General features: G+C 36.8%; 1 protein-coding gene and 1 long non-coding RNA gene across 2 annotated transcripts in view; one reads left to right on the top strand and one right to left on the bottom strand.

The window, feature by feature from the left end:
- Positions 1 to 1482: 1482 nt before the first annotated feature.
- The window catches only part of LOC127170225 (transmembrane protein 132D), a 42258-nt gene continuing 19733 nt past the window's right edge, over positions 1483 to 24007 (bottom strand). The window contains exons 4-9 of the mRNA XM_051118065.1: positions 17346 to 17535; positions 13473 to 13616; positions 8558 to 8763; positions 6313 to 6577; positions 6004 to 6195; positions 1483 to 3442 (exon numbers count right to left, since the gene is read on the bottom strand). Of these exons, the coding sequence (XP_050974022.1) occupies positions 2054 to 3442; positions 6004 to 6195; positions 6313 to 6577; positions 8558 to 8763; positions 13473 to 13616; positions 17346 to 17535 (2386 nt within the window). The 3' untranslated portion in view covers positions 1483 to 2053. The remainder of the gene's footprint in view (positions 3443 to 6003; positions 6196 to 6312; positions 6578 to 8557; positions 8764 to 13472; positions 13617 to 17345; positions 17536 to 24007) is intronic.
- LOC127170231 (uncharacterized) lies at positions 20443 to 23065 on the top strand. The gene is made up of 4 exons (XR_007828330.1): positions 20443 to 20687; positions 21613 to 21706; positions 22491 to 22554; positions 22792 to 23065. It is a non-coding gene; the product is annotated as an uncharacterized LOC127170231 (long non-coding RNA).

Below are 24007 nucleotides of genomic sequence, written 5' to 3'. Positions count from 1 at the left end.
CCTGTAATAAAATTCACTGTGAATATCCCACGTTGCTGCCACAATACCATGGTGCAGTGAGTGTTACTACAGAAAATCCATGGTAAATGATGGCGATGTGTAAATTTAAAAGCCTTCTGACTGTCTCGCTGCACACAGCTTTAAACTAGTTTGAATCACAGAGTCATTTGCACTGGACCAGTGTTGTTTACATCTAGCGAAATGGTCTATAGCGCTCAAGTTCGTTATTTCAAATTTAGGCATGCGGCAGCTGCGCTCAAATAATGGAAGCGACGCGATCGGTTTTTCCAGGCGCATCTGTGCCGAATCGAGATAATAAATGCATCTTCTCTAGTGAGCTAGCGCTAGTTTCTATTTGGTCCGAGCGGATAAACGGTCTGTGTGGCATGATTTAAATTAGTCGCTCTGTTTCGTTCCGCTTTTGGCATATAAAGATCGAACATTTATTGAACTCTTCATATCGTTTTATCAAGGAAAATTATATCGCGATAATTATCATTATCAAATTATCGCCCAGCCCTAGTTTTCATTTAAAAATCGAAGACTAGTTTTCAAAAGCTTTTTTTTTTTTTTTCCTTAATATAAAAAATAAAAGAAAATAAACATTTTCTTAATTATTTAACCAACGTTTTGATTGACAGCAGTGGTTTTTGAGGCAAAGCTGTTCGGAATGAGGTCTATCGTATGATATAAATGTTGTGCATATGTGTGGAAAAAAAAGCACAATATACTGATTTTTTTTTAATTTCTCACAGACCTTTAGGTCCGTGAGTCAAACAGGCCCACCGTATTTTATTCTGATCAATCTCTGTTAAGCTTGTCTAATAGGTGCTCAAAGACCATTGGCCTAAGGCGGCCATGTTTTTTTTTTTTTTACGCAAATGTCCTTATAGGTACTTGTGACACTTTGGACCAAGACCGTGCATACCGATTTTTATGTAGATAGGACAAACGGTCATGTAGTTATAGCTGTTTTTTTTTTTTTTTTCCTCTTATAGCTCCACCAAGTGGTCAAGCTCCATGAATTTTTCCATGTGACCTCAGATTAAGCTCTTACAATTGTGGTATGAGTTTGGTGTAGATATCTCATTCTGTTCAAAAGGTATAGCCATTTAAGTAAAGGCAGCCCTACCCCTTTCAAATGTTTTGGTGTCCCTTTGCAACTGAGGGTTTGAAATTTCAAGTGTTATAGTTTCAAGTGTAATAATTGGTGATATTCAGTCTCCAGAGAATCTTCCTGCACTGGTTTGGTTCCGAACCAAACCTAGGACTAGTTCGCAAAAGTATGTTAAAAAAAAAAAAATGCAGAATACCTGAAAATGATTCCAGCGACATACTGTAAGAGATTTGAGCTAAAAAAAAAAAAAAAAAAAATCACCATTCATTTATAATGAAATGGCTTCTATTTCTTCTCATTGCACAAAATACTGAACGTGGCCTTATCTTGTGGCTTTTTAATGGAAAATGAAACAATTGACTGTACATACAAATGCAGGGTGATAAAATATCTTCAAACAAAGTGAACTTTTTATCTGTACAATAATCACATGCGATTTTGTATTAAAAAATGGAAGGATGCAGAGTAACAGTCAAACAAAAGATATCAGTGTAATAAATGTTATCTCAGAGTTTGGCTGTAGAGAAAGAATGACATTTTACTCTCTCAAAATCTTGACATTCCCAAATGAAAAACTCATTGAGAAAGACAAAAAAAATAGCTTAGCTGGGGGTGGGGAGAATGGGTACTTTTAATAATCCTCAAAATAGCAGGATTGTGTTCTCTCCCTTTTATCATGATCAAGGCAGAATCAATCTTTCACAAAGAAGACTAGTCACAAAGAAAATGTCACACCTGTCCTTATGAAAGCCATGAAGCTGTACTGATTATTTTGATCATAATCCTGTGTAGCACTGACCGACAGAACGACTTTTCCAAAGAAAGAAGGCATTCAGGTGACCACAGGTTGGAGCTAAACTCTGCAGGACAGTGGACCAGAGTTGCCCAGCCCTGGTGTAGGGATATACCTTATGGGTGCATAAATCAGGCCAACAATCATAGCTGTTGCAAAGACTCAGCAGCTGGCACCTCAGGTGTCATACAACTGTCCTCCTTTCCCACCCAGTTAATTCCATGTCCATTCTCTTGTGGTAAAGTCTTGGGAGGAGTTTGTCGATCCAATGATGTGAAGGTGGTGAACTGGACCCTTTTCCTCTTACTAGTAGGTGAGTGTAGTGATTCACTTCGGACTGGTTTTGCTGTAGGGGATCCTACGCATGAAACATTAGAGTCATTTGATACAGAAGACACCTGGCAAGAGGTCCTTCGGGTGAGAGTACCACAAGGCTCTGTATTAGGTCCTATGTCGATCACAGATGTATTATGAGCATCCTGCTGTAATGGACTTCCAGTGACATTCATAACCAGCTCAGCATCTGTTCCCAGCCATACCCAGTCATGGCGGTGACCAGTCTGCTCAGAAACTTGACCAGGCGTCTGCTTGTGCCTAAATTTAACCAGGTATGATACACAATTTACCATGAATACTATGATAGCCAAGCAAAAAACTCCCAGTAATGCATACATCCCGATCTCCAGGTCCGTAAGTGGACGGTTTGACAGTGGTCCATCAATGTCATCGTCATCATCATCATCATCTCCATAGTCATTTTTTGGCTCCTGATTGGGGATTTCCACTTGGGGAGGGTAGTTATTGTAGTTAACCAAGTTTCCAGAAGCCCTGCCAGTGCTCAACATCGAACCCTCAGGAACCTCATTGCTATTCCAGGAAATTCCTGTGCGACCATCGTTACCAGCTTTTCCTGTACTAAAGAAATTTCCACTGTTTAAAATATTCCCAGGTTTACTGACTCCAGCTGATGCATCGTTAGCCCGTCCCATTCCCAAATCATTTGCAATGCTACCAACAGTTGAGTCTCTTGCTGTGGACTTGGCTGTGGTGGTGATCTTCATCAAGGCACTTTCCTCTCGCTCAGACTCTGAATTTCTGCTCGAAACCTGTTCTGGCTCCTGCAGCTTCTTTTCAGAGTCTGCCTCCTCTCCTTCATCACCACGCTCACTGCTGCTGTCTTTCCCAGTGGCACCAACAAATAGTCCTGTGCTGTTTCTCATGTCATTATTGTTGATGCTGCCATTTTCAGGACGTTTGCTGTTTGTCTGGAACTTTACCGTTACGCTCCCAGTGCCTACAGCTAAAGTGCTTTTGCGCTTGGATTTCTGACAGATCTCACAAATGGTCATTTCGGCTCTCACCAGCATTCCTTGGCCTTCACCTTCTGCCACTATAGTCATAGGTGAGTCCTGCACAGAGATCACACCCTCATCCAGTGATGTCACAGTCAGGCGGTAGTGAGTAGGATCATAAATGTCCAGTGGGGTGAGGGAGCCATCGCTAAATTGGAGCCAGGAACTCAACACTGCCTCCTGCAATGAGAATAAAATTGAATTTAGCCATGCCTTGAATTTTGTCTTGCACATGTAAAGTGAAGCAAGGACACTGTAAAACAAAGGCACTAAGTGAAAATAGCAATAGATGCTATTTATTCTGTGTAATTAGCAATTAGCTTCTATTTACACTAAGTGAAAATAGCATATTTTCTTAGCGATAAATGCTATTTCAGTGCAAATGGCTATAGATTTTAAAATTTAAAAAAAACAGTATTTTCTGCTGTTTATATTACTTATTGCAAATAGTGGCAAATGTCTGCACATCAGAATTGTAGTACATTATAAAACAGTATGCAATAATAACATTGAGTGTAAATTATTTTTATTAAAATCATTAAATGGATGCTGTCTTATTGTGACAATAACCTACACCTACCCTGACCCTACACAATACTTAATTTCCAACTTTTTGATTATTTCCTTCACTTTTATTGAAAATAAATGCTTTTCCGATGTGATATGAGATGTAAAAAGGGAAAAGAACGAGTACGGCAAAAGGCAAATTCGAAAACTTTGCGAAAACTTTCATGCTTCACCATCAACTCCACCATCTTTTGTAATTTTGTTTAGCCCAACCACATGTTGGTGGGTGAAGTTAGTGTAAATGGCCTCTGCCAACAAGGCGGGCTGTTTGCACTTTGTGCACTTTTTGCTATGGTACCAAAATTGATATAGAGAACCTTGGAATTTTAGTGGAAATTGGTACCAACTACCGAATGAAATCAGTTTGTGACAACACTAATATATGTGGTGCTGGGTAGATTACTTACAAATTGTAGTCCATTACTGATTCCAAATTACATTGCAACATTTTAGGCAATATAGAGGCTTTCGCACCTGAGGAACCTTTTCATAGTTCCGCTTTTTGACATGTTTACACCACAGGAACTATTAGTGATATACGCTGATTGTAGCCCTGAAGTACTCTGCATTTTTAAAATGCCATGCGTTGTGATAGAAAATTTTGCCTCTTAACCATCTTTTTGCTCTTTCAGTCGCGTGAACTGTACATTTACATTCCATCTCCGTTATCATGAAAGCCACGACAACTAAAACAGCTCTGATCACCAGTTGTTGATGTTAATAAATGTGCGCAAAAAGATGTCACTGTCAGCCGCTTCAGAGTTCCTGCTACCGGTGTAAATGCAACCAGGAAATGACCCAAGGGAGACATGAGTTCTCTAGAAACCAGCTTGCTGGCTAGTTCCTAGAACTGTGTGGTGCGAAAGCCCCTTAAGAATACTTTTTGAGGACTTTTGGAAAAATAACTGTAGTCTGATTGCAAGTATTTTAAAATGCAATATTAACTAATTACTTGAAGTACTTTATTTTAGGAATCTGATTACATAATCCATATAATAATTATGCACAGAATAAATTTATGTACAAGATAGCTAGCCCTAACAGGGAAGCTTAATGGCTAAGTTAGCAATCCTATTACTTCCAACCTGTTACCAATTTATTAGGTATTAAATGAGCAATATCACAGCATACCGATATACAGCCATAGCTTACGTCAACGAGTGCGCTATTGCGTTTATACAACAGTTCGACGGCACAAGTGTCTAAATACATAAGAAACAACAATGGAGTGTCTTTAAAAACCTTCTTTTATGCAGAGAACTACTTCCTTCTGCCACGGATTCAAATCTCAGTTTTACAGTTTAACAGCTGAGCCCAAGCCTCCGTTACTAATTCAAAAGTGCCACTTTAGAACTAGTAACAAAGGAATGTTAAGTTGTTTCATTAAAAGCTTATTGTAATACTGTATTAAAAGCTCACTGTATTATGTGGAGTAGAGTATTATGAGAGAGAAATAAACTGAGTGAACGTGATTACGTGAATCTGATACAGCATTCATTCTTCAGCTTAATCTCAAATTCACAATAAAGCATTAGTTTGAATGTCTGCTGAGGATAGCGTTATCTTTGTTGTAATGCTAATATCCTTTCATCTGTTAAGGGTGATTTCTGATGACCGCGTTAATCAGTGCATTTGTTAGCTGTGTCAAGCTTTAGTTTAAAGTAAAAGTAACTTCCGTTTAGAACGCTCTGATATACAGCACTGAATGTACAAAAACATGCCCTGGAGCCCTGGAGCTCAAATATCCGAAAACATTGACGCAAATTTGCAAATAGAGAGCATCTTTATTAACAAACTGCATATTTGAACTATAAACAAGTACATTCTCACCTAAAACCTCTTAAAACTACATTCCTTTACACAAAAACAGTAATATTTTTACAATTATAATCGATTTGGGTGTCCACCATTACACTCGTTGTGAGAAGTACTTCAAGTGATACAATTACAAACGGTGAAACGGCTGTTGGAGTTCTGTTGGACACTAATACAGCACTCTTGTTGGCCAATCAGATTCAAAGATAAATAATATATGTATAAATGTGAATAAACCAACTTTATCTATTGAAAATTTATTACATATTTATTGCTTGAAAGTAAAATCAGGCAAATTTAGACATTCATAGATGCCCCAAATTTTGATAGGATTAGATAAGAAAGTGCTGTTAAATTACCTGTTTAGGATTGCTGAGCACTTCTTGTGTGGATGCTGTTGCACTGATGACTCGGTTACTTCCTGTGCTGAGCTGCAGGTTGAGTGTGAGACCACTGACCAACTGCAGGCCCATTTCAGTGATAGTCACTCGATCATCCACGACTTTCACTGTCTTCTCTGCCAGGATGGAGTCTGACAGGGGGGACAGAACCTAAACAATAGGAGACACCTGGTTATTAAGGCCTGCATGAGATCAATACTGATTTATGTGTGGCCTGCTCCATTAATCTTGTTGTATGTTGGCCAAACTCAACAGATCCAATTTTACCTTTATAGATGTGGTGCCCACATCTTGTCCTGACAGGACTCTGCCTGCCTGCAGACGGGCAATATTAGTGTCCTCCACTTTCAGGAAGTACCGCACCAGTCTGGTCACATCCACCTGCCAATCAGAGCCCAGGAAGAAGGCCTGTGGCTCCCGAGGGTCTGATTGCTCTGCCACAAAGTGTGTGAGGACTCGGACAAGAGCATGCTGAAACTGAAGCATACATCCCCGGCCCTTACGCTCTTCCTCGCTGCTCCAGCCTGATTTGCTGTCAGAGACATACAGATATTACTGACAACCCACTTTTAGTCATGTAACTCCATCTGCCACCTTTCATGATCTTCATAACAGCGTAGATAAGGCCTCATTTGGAAATTAAACCACACACACATTTATATAAGTTAAATTATGTTTAAAATGCCTTGAGACAAGTGGAGAACATGCATGAAACACTGATTGGATCATACTGTAAATTAATGAGGGGATGTTTCTGCCCCATGTAATCCATTATGTAACAGTATTTAAACTACTCATAACCTTACACAATCTTATTCACAATTTTTACACAATTCATAATCTACTTGACCCTGTCTGAAAAAGCATTTTCTGGCTATAATGTTCTAACTCTTACAATTGGATTGTGTTAATGCAATTTTTCTCTTTTCAGAGATCATTACAAACAATCCAATCATTTTTATATTACATAACTTTTGTCTTTTACATGTCTTGAAAATTTCAGATTATTATTATAGTAACCCGTGTACATTATTGATAATGTGTGTAAAATAGGGTATGAAAGACACTGCAAAATATTATTTTAACAAAATAAGAGAGATCATAAAAAATGCAGGTTATTTTTTTATTTAGTACTGACCTGAATAAGATATTTCACATAAAAGACATTTACACAAGAGAAAATAATAGTTGAATTCATAAAAATTACCCTTTTCAAAAATGTACATACACCTGATTTTAATACTGTTGTTACTTGAATGATCCACAGTTGTTGTTGTTTTTTTTGTTTTTTTTTGTTTAGTGATAGTTGTTCATAAATCCCTTGTTTGTCCTGAAGAGTTAAACTGCTGTTCTTTAGAAAAAATTTTCAGGTCCTACAAATTCTTTGGTTTTTCAGCATTTTTGTGTATTTAAACTCTTTCCAACAATGACTGTGTGATTTTGATATCCATCTTTTCACACTGAGGACAACTGAGGGACTTATATGCGACCATTACAGAAGGTTCAAAACGCTAATGCTCCAGAAGGAAAAACATTGCATCAAGAGCCAGGGGGTGAAAACTTCTAAACAGAATAGAGATGTGCACATTTCTTATTTTGCCTAAATATCATATTTTTTTCCAGAACCTTCAGAAGACACTTGCATGTTTCCCAGATGACAAAATAAGTTAAATTTACCCTGATCTTCAAATTCAAAAAGTTTTCACCCCCGGCTCTTAACGATTGTTTCTCCTTCTGGAGCATCAGTGAGCGTTTAAACCTTCTGTAACAGTTGCATTTGAATCCCTCAGTTGTCCTCAGTGTGAAAAGATGGATCTCCAAATCATACAGCCATTGCTAGAAAGGGTTCAACTACACTAAATGCTGAAAACCAAATAATTTGAGGGACCTGAAAGAACAGCAGGCAGTTTAACTGTTCAGGACAAACAAAGGACTCATGAGCAACTATCACTAAATGCGGCTTCAAACGATCCCAAATGCAGTTGTAAACGATCCCAGAAAAAAAGAAAGAAGGCTGGGAAGGTATTCTGGCTCAAGACAGTTAGGGTATGTTGAAAAACTCAAATCGTATTTTCTCCCTCAACTTCAAAAATCATTTCAAAATCATCCTACATCACTGCAGAAGTACTAACACAGTCTTTGCAAAGTAAACCTGCAAAGAAGCGATACAGCGAAACAGCGATATAGGGCGATTTTGAAGTTGAGGGAGAGCATGAGATGGGAGTTTTTCGACATACCCTAACTATCATGAACCGTAAAAAAACAGTCCAGGCAGAGTAAGACAAGATAAGTGTTTGACATTAAAAAGTATATAAATTGTATTATTTTCCTGAAAATAACCAATCATTACGCTAGATAAGACCCTTCTTTCTCAGCTGACTGAAGAAAGAAAGACATGAACATCTTGGATGACAAGGGGGTGAGTACATTATATGTGAATTTTTGTTTTGGAAGTGGACTTCACCTTTAACTAGAAATTGTGCATTTGAATACGGCCATTGTTTGTTTGTACCTTTTGGTGGACATGATGGGAATCCTCCAGCTCTTGATCTGACTCAGCTCTGTATCAGACACCTCTATATCCAGTGGCAGACGAGGGAACCACACCTTCATCTCCAGCTGAGCGCTCAGGTAACTGTAGGTGAAGTTCACCAGCGTCCGCAGTCGCCCCTGGGTTTCTTTTCCATTCACGTAGACAAAGTCACATCTGTCGGACACCTGAGGGCATCCAAAAATGTTGTTTTCGGTTATTTATAACTCTGAACGAACAGGCTGTTCACACTGTAGTTTGCGTGTTCTGCTGGATTTGAACGGACTTGTGTAAGAGGATTTGTTGGTGCTTAGTCCCAGTAAAAACATGACTTTTGAGACCAAGTATAATTTAGGTTCATATCAGCGTTTTCACTTTTTTTCTACTGCTTGAGATTGCTTTAGTAGTTGTTTCCTTTATTAATGAACTCAACATGAAAGTAGTAGTGGCTGATCCTTATGCTGCATTTTCAAAGTAATCTTTAGACGTTTACTGTCACATCTGAAATATAACGCAAGGCATTGTGAGTCCCAAAGTCACTTAACGGTTCAGCATGGGTTAACCAAATGCATGCTGCCACATGATTAAATCAGTTGTATAATTTATGATGCAATTAAATTTTAACAAGATTAAGGAAGGCATACAGGGGTGACTTTGACCAACATCCTAGTGTGTAAAAGCAAGTTTGCTTAGCATAAACAGGTTAACGAATATGTACTGTATTTATAGGTTTGTGTATACTGTATGTGTCACTATGGCTTGAGCTGATTGGCAGTTTTACACAAGCACAGCTATAACCACAAGGATTATTTACATCTACAGGGTTTAATGGATAACAAATTACATGTTTATGGATGCATAAGATGTTTTTTATGGTTTTTATCTTATTAGGTGACAGACATGGATCCAATGCTGCAGATTTGTCCTGAATGTAATATAAATACTAAATGCAATATAAGCATTGTATGGTTATGCGTCATGTTTTTCTGAAGGTGTTTTGCTTTATAAATAAAACGAGCAGTTGGATGCTGTCTAGAATACAAGTGTGTGCTAGACAGCGAGTGATGCCTTTGTTTATGCCTAATGCTTTGACAGCACAAGCACCTCTGGGGCTCTATACGTACTATGTGTCCCAAAATGACAGGCAGCAGTGAGAAACAGCAGCAGGGAAAGGAAGTAGTTTGCAGAACTTTACATCTGCCAAGGTAAATAATTCATTGTTTTTCTGGTACAGTAGTTGCATATGTTGAAGCGAGAGATGGGTTGATTCAAGGATGGATTGACCAGATTAAAAGAGAATAGGAAACTATTTGTAAACAACCTTATTTCTTACACCCCTTTTTGTAATACTTGATTCTGATTGGTCAATCATATTTTTGTTGTTGTCGTTGTTAAAAGTGTCTTCTTTCACAAAAGCGTATCATCCAAACAGTGATGTTTTCTCTCACTTTATAATTGGTGAGTTATTTCTGTTGTTACCAACTTAGTTAAATGATTCAGTGTTTCCTGAAACCATATTTTCAACAAACTGCATTGCAAAGTTGTGTATATGGAACTGCATCTTTCAACTTGTGGAATAAGAAGCATAGTGTCTTATTAGTATGATATATAACTTAAATAGGTCATGTTCCTGAGCACAATATGCATCCCAGAGCAGATCTCTCTCAACAGTGAGGTTAAAAAAAAAAAATGGAACAAGAGATCCTTCCACTCCACTTGTATAGGCTGTTTCAGACTGGTTTTTGGTCTGTGCGCTGCTTGGTAACATGAAGAACTTTATGGAAATATTTTAATTGGTAGATGAAAGATATAATTAAACAGTCTTGATATTAATTACTTTAAGCAATATTAAAAGGTTGCTCCAAACCATATACTGTCATTTACATAAAAAAAACCCTCCCAGAAATAGACCTGTACTGTACACAACAAATAGTTTTTAAAAAATCTGCACACAGCTGTTGTCCATACAACAACAATTCATACTGTCAATGCTATATTAGCCACCAAAAGGATAAAAACACCACAAAAAAAAAAAAAAAAAAAAAAAAAAGCCAATTCTATTTCTGTGACACACTTTCACACTGCAGGCAAATGTGGCCCAAATCCACAATTTTTTTGCTACCATGTGACTAAGGGTGCTTTCAAACCAGGCACTTTGTTTCGGAACCTGGCGCATTTCCCCCCTTAGCTCGGTTCATTTGGTCATATGTGAACACAGCAACTGCGCTCAAATCTGTGCCAAAACAATCGGTCAGAGATCGCCTGAACGAAAATGAACTCTGGAGCGGTTCAGTTGTAATGAGAAAGCAATCCGAACCAGGCTATATCACATTGTATAATGAGTTATTACAGTTTCGTGAACAGCAGTAGCTTTGTTGTTCTGCTAATACCTGTAAATGTCTGTGTGTGGGCACGTCTTCATCATTCAAAATCAAAGCGCCCCTTTTCATTTTATAATGCTGTCTTATTGCTGTCTTTGTAGTAGGTGTATTTTAAAAATGTTTTTCAGACAAATCCTGGACTCCTGTTCAAAATTATAATTTAAAATAATGACAGCTACAAAAAATGCAACAAAAAAGCCGCAAAGCTGTTGTTATTCTATCCTGACCAATGACAGCTGACCGGAATCCTGGAAAATAAACCGTGGAACTTTAACCAATGAGAGGACAGTTTACTCGCATGTGACTTGTGGTTTGGTCCGTTTAGAAACTTTCCTGTGTGAAAGCGAACCGCACCAAGAATAAAAAGCAACACTGTAATAATTTAATCCCTGTTTCGGAAGAAAGCAATAGATCTACGGGTGTGAAAGCACCCTAAGATTTGTTTTTCTCATGACAGTGTGAACAGCACAAACCTTTCTATCTTTTTAATTCCGATTTGTGCCGCTTCTATATGTGGTACTAAATCCGATACAGGTCACGTTTTGCAATGCACAATGTGAACAGTCATGTCAGAATTTATGCAACTTTTACATCATTCTAGATCAACATTCGTCATGACTCTGCGCTCATGGGAGTCACTTTAAAGATTTCACATGGCCAAAGTTATCAAAAGAGTTGTGAAAGGTAGTCACTGTGCAAGAGTTGCCAAGTCCACAGTTTAGCACAGCAGAATAGGACTACTTTTTCACTGTCATTGTGGGTTGTTTTTCAACTCTGTGGGTTGAAGCAACCCCACTAATGTGATATTTAGCCCCTGAAATGGGATTGGGCTAGTTTTAAGAAGCTGTTGGGCAGATTTTGTTGTGAAAACCTGGCAACCCTGTTTGTATTGTGCTTTTGCGCATACAGGTCAGTTCAGAACCATGATCTGTTCACACTGGAAATCTAATATTGGCCACATGTAAAACAGAAATGTAAACCGCTATACAAAAAAATCAGATCTGAGCCAAAATCGGAATTGAGCACTAAGGCTTGCAGTGTGAACAGGAAACTGGTTTGGGAAAACATGAGTATATTATGGCAGAATTTTCATTTTTGGGGAAGCTATTCCAAACATGAGTCCCATCATGTTTCTTGCTCATGTATAATCTATTAATCTTGTTTACGTTTGGATATGTTTTTAACTGAGGACATCAAACTAAATGCATTTCTGTGTAATTCTCAGAAATGAGGCCAGAAAGCCAGACAGGGCTGAAGTTCTTTTAAGTCTCTGATCTTGGCTGTAGTCACAGTATGGTGCTGAGCTGTCCTTTCAGATTAACTCCTCAACAAAGAGGATACAGGCCTCCTGAGTGAGGTCACAACGTGGCTTAATGATTTTCAGAGGACTTAATGATTTTCAGAGAACACAGGCTCTAAAAGTGGCAGAGGTTGCATACGCAAGAAAAGACTTTCTTGTTCTTTTGCCTCTGTCTGACAGTGACTCCATATTTCACATCTATCCATTTGTTGTCTTTTGGTTAACAAATATTTTAAAAAAAGGTTCCAAATTCTTAGAAAGTAAAACCGGTGTTGTGCCCATTTTCGACCCCCGCCAAATTATTACCCCCTCTTGTTGAAATCGCTACCTGATTGCCTAATCCTAGTCTATTTTTGACAGATAATAATAATAATCATCTATCTTGCTATCGTCAAAGGCATCAGCAACAGGCGATATCTCTGACTATAGTCGATACACGGTACTATCGTCTATCGGCACAACCCTACCTCACACACTACGTAATCATGTACACGTGAAATAGGCGGAAGTACCGACCAGTTTATAAAGCAAACATGCAAAGTAAGTCAAACGCCCTTTACAAGAAAGGTAAAACAACAATGTTGGATAATTTTAAAGTTGGAGGAGAAAATGAGATGGAGTTTTTCACCCTACCCTACCTTTTTGAGTACACAGACGAAGAACTATCTATGTGTGACTTTTTCCACCATGATTACGCAATGCATGAAGACATGGGGGTGAGGACTCTTCTCTATGATATATTTTTTCAGTTATATTTTATTTCTGAATTTTGATTTGTGTATATTTTTAAAAAACAAATATTAATTAGCAGTCACGAAATTTTGCAAAAAAAAAAAAATGAATCTATGAAATAATAATAAAATGTGTGCAAACATTTTAATAACATTTTCTTTTCAATAATTGTTGTTTTTCAGTAATTTTCCATTTTCAGTAATTTTTCCTTATGATATCAGAATGTATCATTTTTTACATAATGCCCTTAAAAGAAATTAAAAACATGCTCATTATAGGAGAGGTGCATTCAAGTCATTGTATGAAGTGATTTTTTCAAATATCTTTTTGAATAAATTAACAGATCTGAATAGAAAATTAACATCATGTTATTGACCCGTTTCTGTCTCGCACATGCACAGAGAGAATTAGAGTTTGATGTTTGCTTGATATGACTTTGCAGCTGATGTATCCAAGGTGAGCAAATACAGTATAATGACTGTACCTTAAGAACATCTTCATCTGTGGAGCTGCAGTCAGCAAACTCAGAGACATCCGTCACAGAACCATCCTGTTCCACAGCAATGGTTCGTACTCCCACTGTAACCCTCTTACCAGTCAGTACAGCAGTGTTCAACAGTTCTGTGTCCTACACAGGGGACAGGGATCAAAGTTAAATGTTGGATCTTAACACTGAGCTGAGCTTAAACTTTAGCACTCCTACAAATGGAGGTCAGAGATTTGACATGTTATGATAACACTATGTAATCTACTGATGAAATTAATGTCATAATATCAGTGTGGTTATTTGCACCATTTCACAGGTAAAAATAGTATGTTCAGGGACACAAAAGCAGATTTTAGGTTGGACTGTGTTAATCTATTTAGATAATCTGGGCCAGGGATGCACTACCTGGACTGATACAATTTTATGTAATCAAAGTCATTTTTGATGAGAACAAGTGAAAAGCAAAAACAGATTATTTTACGGGACAAAAAACCCATTTCCCAATATTGACTTGAGTGAATGGGTAGCACCAGCTTAGTGGGTAAACCTCTGAACTTTAAAGATCCTGACAGATGCAAAATGCCAGCTCACATAAATGAAACAGGTTTTCAGAAAACAAAGGTCACTTAATTTACCTTTATGTAATGCATTAAAAATAAGCATAGGCTATATCAATATTGTCTGGCTAAAAATGAGAACAGGAATTTGCCATTAGGCTGATCAAACAGCACTGTTTTGTTCATGAATAAAAATAGTTAGATTAATGTCTTATCCAATATAATGCTCTCTGAAATGAGAAAATCCTTCGCCCTGTAAAACCGCCTAAAAGCGACTAGCAAAAACAAGTTACAAATCACGGATTTCCCACACTCTCAGCTGTCACTGGGGCAGTATCTGGTAACGATTAGTTTAGGGATCAGTTTTCACTCTTAACTAGTTGCCTATTAGCATGCATAGTACTAGCATATTGGTTGTTTAGTACTTACAAAGCACATTTTAATGCCTTATTCTGCATGATAGTACCTTAGATCCCTTAATCCAACCTCATACCAAAACTAAACAACTTAGTAACTATAAATAAGAAGCAAAAATCTGCAAAATGTTATTTTACCAAAACAAGAGGCATCATACAAAATGCTTGTTATTTTTTTATTTAGTACTGACCTGAATAAAAAATTTCACGATTTTCTATGTACACAAAAGGCCTATTTCTCTCAATTATTGTTCACAAATCTGTCTACATCTGTGTTAGTGAGCACTTCTCTTTTGCCGAGATAATCCATCCACCTCACAGGTGTGGCATATCCAGATGCTGATTAGACAGCATAATTATTGCACAGGTGTGACTTAGGCTGGCCACAATAAAAGGTCACTCTAAAATGTGCAGTTTTATCACACAGCACAATGCTACAGATGTCGCAAGTTTTGAGGGAGTGTGCAATTGGCATGCTGACTGCAGGAATGTCCACCAGAGCTGTTGCTTTTGAATTGAATGTTCATTTCTCTACCATAAGCTGTCTCTAAAGACGTTTCAGAGAATTTGGCAGTATATCCAGCCGGCCTCACAACCGCAGACCACATGTAACCACACCAGCCCAGGACCTCCACATCCAGCATCTTCACCTCCAAGATCGTCTGAGACCAGCCAGCTGGACAGCTGCTGCAACAATTGGTTTGCATAACCAAAGAATTTCTGCACAAACTGTCAGAAACCATCTCAGGGAAGCTCATCTGCATGCTTCTTGTCCTCATTGAAGTCTCGACCTGACTGCAGTTTGTCATCGTAACCGACTTGAGTGGGCAAATGCTCACATTCGATGGCGTCTTGCACATTGGAGAGGTGTCCTCTTCACGGATGAATCCTGGTTTTCACTGTACAGGGCACATGGCAGACAGCGTGTAGGTGGCATCATGTGGGTGAGCGGTTTGCTGATGTCAACGTTGTGGATCAAGTGGCCCATGGTGGTGGTGGGGTTATGGTATGGGCAGGTGTATGTTATGGACAATGAACACAGGTGCATTTTATTGATTGCATTTTAAATGCACAGAGATACCGTGACAAGATCCTGAGGCCCATTGTTGTGCCATTCATCCACGACCATCACTTCATGTTGCAGCATGATAATGCACGGCCCCATGTTGCAAGGATCTGTACACAATTCCTGGAAGCTGAAAACATCCCAGTTCTTGCATGGCCAGCATAGTCACTGGACATGTCACCCATTGAGCATGTTTGGAATGCTCTGGATCGTTGTATACGACAGCGTGTTCCAGTTCCTGCCAATATCCAGCAACTTCGTACGGGCCATTGAAGAGGAGTGGACCAACATTCCACAGGCCACAATCAACAACCTGTTCAACTCTATGCATAGGCGATGTGTTGCACTGCATGAGGCAAATGGTGGTCACACCAGATACTGACTGGTTTTCGGACCCCCTCGGACCCAACCACAACAGTAAAACTGCACATTTTAGAGTGACCTTTTATTGTGGCCAGCCTAAGGCACACCTGTGCAATAATCATGCTGTCTAATCAGCATCTTGATATGCCACACCTGTGAGGTGGATGGATTATCTCTGCAAAGGAGAAGTGCTCACTAACACAGATTTACACAGATTTGTGAAAAATATTTGAGAGAAATGGGCCTTTGTGTACATAGAAAAAGTCTTAGATCTTTGAGTTCAGCTCATGAAAAATGGGAGCCAACACAAAAGTGTTGCGTTTATAATTTTGGTCAGTGTATTTCAGAAGGTTCAAATGATCACTGATGCTCCTGAAGGAAACACAATGAATTAAGAGCCATGGGGTGAAACTTTTTGAATTTGAAGATTGATTGTCCTTAGGGAAACATAGTATCTTCTATAGCTTCTCAATGCAGTACTAAATGAAAAAAAAATATTTAGGCAAAATAAGAAAAATGGATGCTGCATCTTTCTGTTCAAAAGTTTTCACCTCTTAATGCATTGTTTTCAGATTCTGCTGAGTTATATCCTGGCTCTTCCAAGCTTTATAATGGCAGTGAATGGGATTTTAGAGTTTGGATGAAGTCCAATAAAAGTGCAAAAATCCACAAGGCTCCACATGGCACGACAGTTAGCGGAAGCTAGAGATTATGATTCATTAAGTTGTATATATGCATATTCCTCTTACACAAACCCATCGATTCAAGCCTTTATTAACCCCCCAGAGTCATGTAAAGTACTTTAATGATGGTTGGATGCACTTTATTAGACTTCAAAATCTCAACACCCATTCACTGCCATTATAAGGCTTGAGAGAGCCAGGAGATTTTTTAATTTAACACTGATTGTATTCGTCTGAAATAAAGTCATATTACACCTAGGATGGCTTGAGGGTGAATAAATCATGGGGTAATTTTAATTTTTGGGGGACAAACTATCCCTTTAATAGCTAGTTAATACTGAGAATTGGTCCCCAAGTGTGACCAAGTTTAATTTTGTATATCTCTCATAAGTACATAAAAGTAGACTGAAAGTACACTCTCCTGACGAAGTACTGGCAAACATGTTAGGGTTTTTTGGCCATTTTCTGTCCTGTGCTGTTTTCAGATTTCTGGGACAGTGTCCAGCTGTATATTAGAGCTGCTACAGAAAATCTGATTGATTATGCTTAAATCTGCTCATGTTTGGACACAATCCAAAGGTCAACATGATCGGTCTTGCAGATGAAGCTTGTCGCATTTACAAGCTCTGTCACAGTGCCGAGCCCCTGGTACCCTGCTGGATCAATTCTGTCTTTCAAAAAACCACTGAATAAGTAATGAAGATACTTTACTGTCTCAGATAGAAACTTCACATAGAGACTTTTTACTTTTTTTCCCCTATCTTTAACGAAGTACCATAACCTACCATAACTAGAGGAGCCAGGCCTACAAAGTCCCTCTGAGTGGTGTAGATCCTCATGGTACCTTCAGACGCCCCCGTCATTTTGACTTCATCAGGAAGCGTCAACTCCCACTTAATCACCTGAATCTCTGATTGACTGCTGACATCCTCCACTTCAAAATCCATCTGAAGAACTGCTTGGAGTTTACTTGCCCTGTAAGAGAATGTGCCATTAAACACCACACATCATATACTGTAAAGCCTCTTAATCTTCTGTGATCAAACGGTCAAACAAACAGCTGCATTTGCAAGTTGCTGTTTGATTCTAAATAACTAAGTGCACTTGTAAGTCAATAACTGTATATTGATCATACCACTGTTGCCATTCACAACCCATTTTACTTGCATAATGTGACATATTTCCAAGCAAAACAGGACATTCAATGTGAAAATAAATAGGGCAGTAGGTTGTATGCTGCATTATGATTTCATGTTGACTTTAAAAGATATGTAGCTTGTGGTATTAACCTCTTAGCAATCAGCAAGCCATATCATTTTAACTTCATGGTAGTGCAATCCTGTCAATGTGCAGCATAATGCTTTCGATAGAACATGGGATCACCCTAATCTGATGCATCTGTCTTAAATTTTAGCTTTAAAATGCACAGCTTTCAAGCTCTGGAGATGAACCAAAGAGTTCAGATGGCTATTTTGTGTCAATGGCATAACTGTATATAAATGCATGCATGCATATGTTTTTACAGCCAGAAAGGCAAGTATTTTAATAACTGGGAATGACATTGAAATTACTTTTGGAAAAAAATCCTTGATAAAATAAGCTAGTGATCCTGGGTCCATATGACCATGATTTATCACATATGAAACAAAAATAAAAACATGCAACAGGTACATTGAGCATCAATTAAAGGAGAAGAACATACATAAATGAAGATCAAATGTTGCACCTTCTGAGGAAAACAAAATATCACTTTGCAAAAATCCTGAAAATGATTTTTGCAGTTGAAGGAGAAAAAACATAATTTGAGCCAGAATACACAGAGTTCACAGAGTAAGACTGAAGAAATTAAAAAGTATTTAAAGATAAAAATGAACATCTTGGATGACTGCATTTAAATTGCATTTTGGGGTGGGTCCACATTATCTGTCCTCAAAAAACATTTTTGACCTGAAAGAAAGTGAACTCTTGGATGACAAGGGGGTGGGTACATTATCTGTACATTTTTGACCTGGAAGTGGACTCCTCCTTTAATTAATAACACAACATTATTCCACAAACTACTGTAAAAATGTCTTAAGTCATACAAACAGAATCATTCATTACTATTCTTAAGACTGATTCAATTCAAAATATTTAAATCACAGAATATAGTAACATTAATTCAACATTACCTCTTGAATATGGACGTCTACCGTAACATATTTAGCTCTAAGTGATTACTTGTTGTTTTAAGATGTGAATTAGACACCACAAATTTCATTTCATATAACATATTTAGTCCAACAAACTATTCTTATCCTTGTCAATGAGGCAGGAAAATCCAAAATGAGAACAATGCAACATTCTCTCAAAAAGATATAGATACTTAAGACTGTTACTGGCCAGAAGCAACAATTCACTTACTTAAAAAATATATCTAAACCTTCTTAAAACAATTGTAATGAACATTAACACCAGCTGGTTAAATGTTTATGCAAATATAGCATAGAAAGATGTAGTTAATTCTGAGAAAAAGTAGTTTCTTAACTTAAAGGGATAGTTCACCCAGGAGTGTTGTATGGAGTAATTACATCGTCTCACCCTAAAATTTTCCCAAACCTGCATATTACTTTCTTTCTTCTGCAGAACATTAAAAATATTTTGAAAAAATATGATGTCCGTTTAGTTACCAACATTTTTCTTTAAACTATCTTCGTTTATGTTCTGCAAAAGAAAGTCATACAGGTTTGACATCAGGGTGAAAAAAAGGTTTTTAGCTGACATTGTTAACAGTTGTGTAGCAGCAATTGTAATGAGCTATCTGAGGTCAGCTTGAATCCTTCACTTACCAGTTTTAAGAAAAAAAAATGTAAAATTTGTTCAAATTAACAGACACTGTCATAGGCGACATGAAGCGTTTATTCATCTTCTAGATGCATGCGTTTCTTCTTTATTATTCTCAGTGAAATCAAAAAATAAAATGCAACCAAATACATAAACATATGCCATATAAATTGGTTTAAAAATGATGTCAGTCAAACAAGATTCTTACTCATGATTTAGTGACTTTGCTCTCAAGGCAAGAAATGCCAGATCATCTCATGCTCAAATCAAAGGCTGAAATCCTAGAATCGTTTCTGACTACAACCATAAATAGTGAGGAGAATTCAGGTTAGGCTTTCACTAATAGGATTCTGACACACGCTGTTGTACAACCCTGACCTGTGCTCCCATCTAATGCATGTATAGTAAACCATGCACATACATGCAGATCTCAGTGGCAAACATATACAGTGCCTTACAAAAGTATTCATACCCCCCCATGTTTTGTTATGTGGCAGCTTTATATTAAACTGCTATTTACAAAAAAAAAAGAAAAGCACAGAACAGGTTTGTAACAATTTTGCAAATTTATTAGAAATAAAAAACTGAAATTATTTCATTGCATAAGTATTCACACCCTTTTCTGGGACACTTGAAATTTAGATCAGGAGCATTCATATTTCTTGTAGATGTTCCTACACTTTGAGTGGAGTTAACCTATGGCAAATTTATTTGAATGAGTATGATTTGGAAAGGCACACACCTCTCAATAAAAGATCTAACAGCTGAAAATGCATATCAGAGAAAAACCAAGCTAAAATAACTGCCTGTAGAGCTCAGAGACAAGCATTGCATCAAGGCACAGATCTGGGGAAACAGATTGTGAGAAACAAGATTCTCTGGTCTGATGAACCTCAATTCCAACCATCATGTATGAGGAAACCAGGCACTTCTCATCACCTGCACAGTAGCATCCCAACAGTAAAGCGTGGTGGTACCAGATGTGCAAAACTTGTCGCATCATACACTGTAAAAACTCCAACTTGCAAATTGTTCACTCAGTTTAAAAATGTAAGTCAAGTGGACACATTTTTAAGCAAAATGTTGAGTTTACACATAAAAACAAGTTAACTCAATGTTTACTATATTTTTCTCAATGAACACAAATAAGAAAGTTGAGCAAACTCAGTATTTTTATTTCTTCATTTGAGCGGTCAACTTGACATTATTGCGCATGCGCAAAGTGCCGTCGCTGAACTATACATGGAGTTTACTGCTTCAAACATAAACAACGATGGCAAAGGGAGTGGATGTCTTCTTTTAAGGTAAGTTCTTTCTGCCCAGATTTAATATAGAAAGTAAGCCAAATAAACTACACAGGTTTGTAAATGTTCTTTAAAGAAAGAATAAACACTGCTGAATGAAGTCTGGCGGATAACTAGTTAGCTAGCTTTGTTTTTCCAAGCACGATCAGCTAACGGTAGCATTTGCAAGGTATGTATACAGATATATTTTTATAGATACAGTTCAAATGTCGATTAAACGAGTATATAATTAACCAGATAGAGGTTAATTATGTGTTGTATTTCGTTGTGCTAGGCAATATAACTTACTAGTTTATCTGGCACACAGTTGTTGTTGTTGTTTTGTTTTTTGTTTTTTTGTGAATCCGCGATACTGGTGCATATATGTGAAAGTGCAAGACGTGTAAGATGATAAACGTGTTTATTGACACAACCGAAGCGTGCAGAAAATATGCGATCACAGATTCATCTCTCTGTAGCAGCTTAGTTCGCTTAAATTGTCAAATACACATAAAGTTATGTCAAAATGTGATTATTTACATAAACAATCACTTGTAAGTCTGAAATGAGAGTCAACGTCTGAGACAAAATCGCCTGTGTCAGTAAATTTGATCCGTGCATTAACGTTAGCCTCATAAACCTGCTGATATTTGTTCCGTTAATGTTACAAAAAATAAATAAATAAATAAATAAAAAGCTAAGACAACACTTGCTCCTCTTGACTGAACAAATTTAGCAGCTTCAATAAGAGTCAGTTTATTCCATACAGTGAAGATATGCAGTATTTTTTTATACATGTATTTTTTGTATTATTTCTGACTTATTTCTGTACTGGTAAAAACTAGTCCTTATCCAGAATTTTATTATTATTATTTTTGTTATGTTTTAAACATTTAATGTCAATATTTAGTAGGAAAATAAATTTTTTTTTTTTTTTTTACTGCAGGACACAAAGCCAGAGGATGTCCACACCAAGGGTATGAAGATGAGCATCTTAACTATTACTGGAAGATGATGTTGTCATCCACTCAAACCTAAAGGTGCCTAGGATGTAGTACTAGAGACGCAGATTGTGTTGGAATATATACATGGCCTTACCACTGCTGTTGCTGTCCTCTTTGGCTTAATTTAGATCATCCAAAAAAAAATGAAAATTCTTTCGTCATTTACTCACAGCCATGTCGATCCAAACCCATAAGACATTTGTTCATCTTTAATACACAAATGAAGATATTTTTAATGAAACCTGAGATATTTCTGTCCATTCACTGAAAAACTATTCACCTAAAATTCTGATGCTTCAAAATGTTCATAAAGAGATTGTAAAACAAATACATAAGAATCGAATGGTTTAAACAAAGTCTTCTGAAGAGACGTGATCACATTACACATCATGCATTTCACACTAAATGCTGCTCCATCTCTGCAAGTGCTGTGAGTTTGAGCCTTATATAACATGTATTAAAAAAAAAACCCAGAAATCGTATTATATTTTAGTTTTCTATACAGTGATAGCTTAAAAGCTATGTCAATTAGCACTGCATTATAAGTACACTCTAAAAAGATGGTTCTTTAAAGGTCTATTTAGAACCGAGTTCAGGTTTTTTTTTTTTTTATTCCTGGCTTTTTAAAAAAAAAAAAAAAAAAAAACTTGTAACTGTCAAAACACCTCATTACTCATTTTCTGGACATCAACTATCCAGCTACACAGACTATCAACACAGTTTCAACAGGTGAAGTTCTTTCTTACAGTGTCTATAAAATGTTAACTTTCATATTGTAACTTGTTTCCCATTGCCAATAATGTCTTTTTCTTTTGTTTAGGTTCTTTTTTGTGTGACCAGCTCTGTTCGGTTAAGGATACTCTCTTCTCCACTAAGTAATAGAGGTAATGAGTTTATTCATTGTTAGATTTTTCTTAAAATTATTACTTGAGTCTATGCTTAAGTGTTAAAGCTATATAAAACTATCCTAAGATCCCACTTTAAATCACTTTTTCTTTTTTTAATATTTTGAAGGGCATACTGCTTATATGTCAATTTTTGCATATGGCCTTCAAAAGCATAATTGTTTTTACATAAACACATGGACACTCTTTAACTGTAAACTCAACTGTGTATTTCAGATGCATCATATTCACAACCTCATCATCTGCAGAGAAACTGCCACTCAATCACACCACATTGATGGGCTTAAAGGCATCACAGAGGATCCTGAAGATACATTATTCCTGGAAATTTTGTCATTTATTTTCTATTTCTATTTTTACTTTCTGATGTATTTTTTTCATGTTCATTGTCAACTGTCATTTATTATTTGTATTTAGCCAATAACTGTTTTTAGAGCATTTTCATTTTTGCTTCAAGTTCATGTCAATTAAAAAAAAATAAAAGTACCTAACTGAAACTAAATGCTGTTTTGTTTAGTTTTTGTGTGAGTGTGTAAAACCCTAATACAGGCTAAAATACATTATAGGAAAAACAAAAATGTTAATAGATAATATATGTAAATAATATTAATAAGTAAAACTAGTATCAAAGGTATAAATATACTAATATTAATGAAAATAAACTATTTTCAAATGTACTATTTTCTAAATCCTATTTCATGCATCCCTACAATTGCGTCTCTTCAGGAGACTTAAACTGCTCAATTCATATTAACTTATATATTTATTTAATTATTTATGATCTCTTTATGAACGCTTTGAAGTTTTGGGTGAACAGCCTTTCAATACAGAAGTCTCTCAAATTTCATTAAAATATTTTAATTTGTGTTGAGTGTGAACAACGGTTTAGAACAACATGGGAGTAAGTAAATGATAAATTTTCAGAATAATTTTGGTTGAATTATTCCTTTAAGTGTTGTGTTAATAGTTGAAATATTTTGCTTCTTGATCCAGTGTGTTTGTTGCATTATGGATGCGCCAAAATAATAGATGGAGCAAGATGAACGTTTAAAATGACGGTAAAGTTTAGCTTCCTTTAAATTATATAAAAGTTTTTTTGTGACTTTTGATTTAAAACTTTACTTAAGGCTGCAGAATTTTAATATTTTTAATGTTACATTTTCCTGGCACTTAAAAAAATAATTTTTAAGTGTGTGTTTTTTGTTTAAGAGTGTTTTTATTGTAAATAGTCACATCCTAGTTACATCATAGTTTGAGTGGAGAAAAGCTAAATTGTGTTCATTTTGCAGAATGCCAATAAATACTTTCTGTAATGATGACAAAATCTTGTTTGTGTTATATTTACAGTATTGTTCATACTGCATGCATTTGTATTCTTAAAGGATGTGGAGGAGCATACAATGTGGCTTAGAGTCTGGATGTAAGATTTAAA

The sequence above is a fragment of the Labeo rohita genome, chromosome 8 (genome assembly GCF_022985175.1).
Source record: "Labeo rohita strain BAU-BD-2019 chromosome 8, IGBB_LRoh.1.0, whole genome shotgun sequence".
Classification (NCBI taxonomy): Eukaryota; Metazoa; Chordata; class Actinopteri; order Cypriniformes; family Cyprinidae; genus Labeo; species Labeo rohita.
Note: the sequence above shows the minus strand (reverse complement) of the source record. Positions and strands in the feature narration are given on the sequence as shown.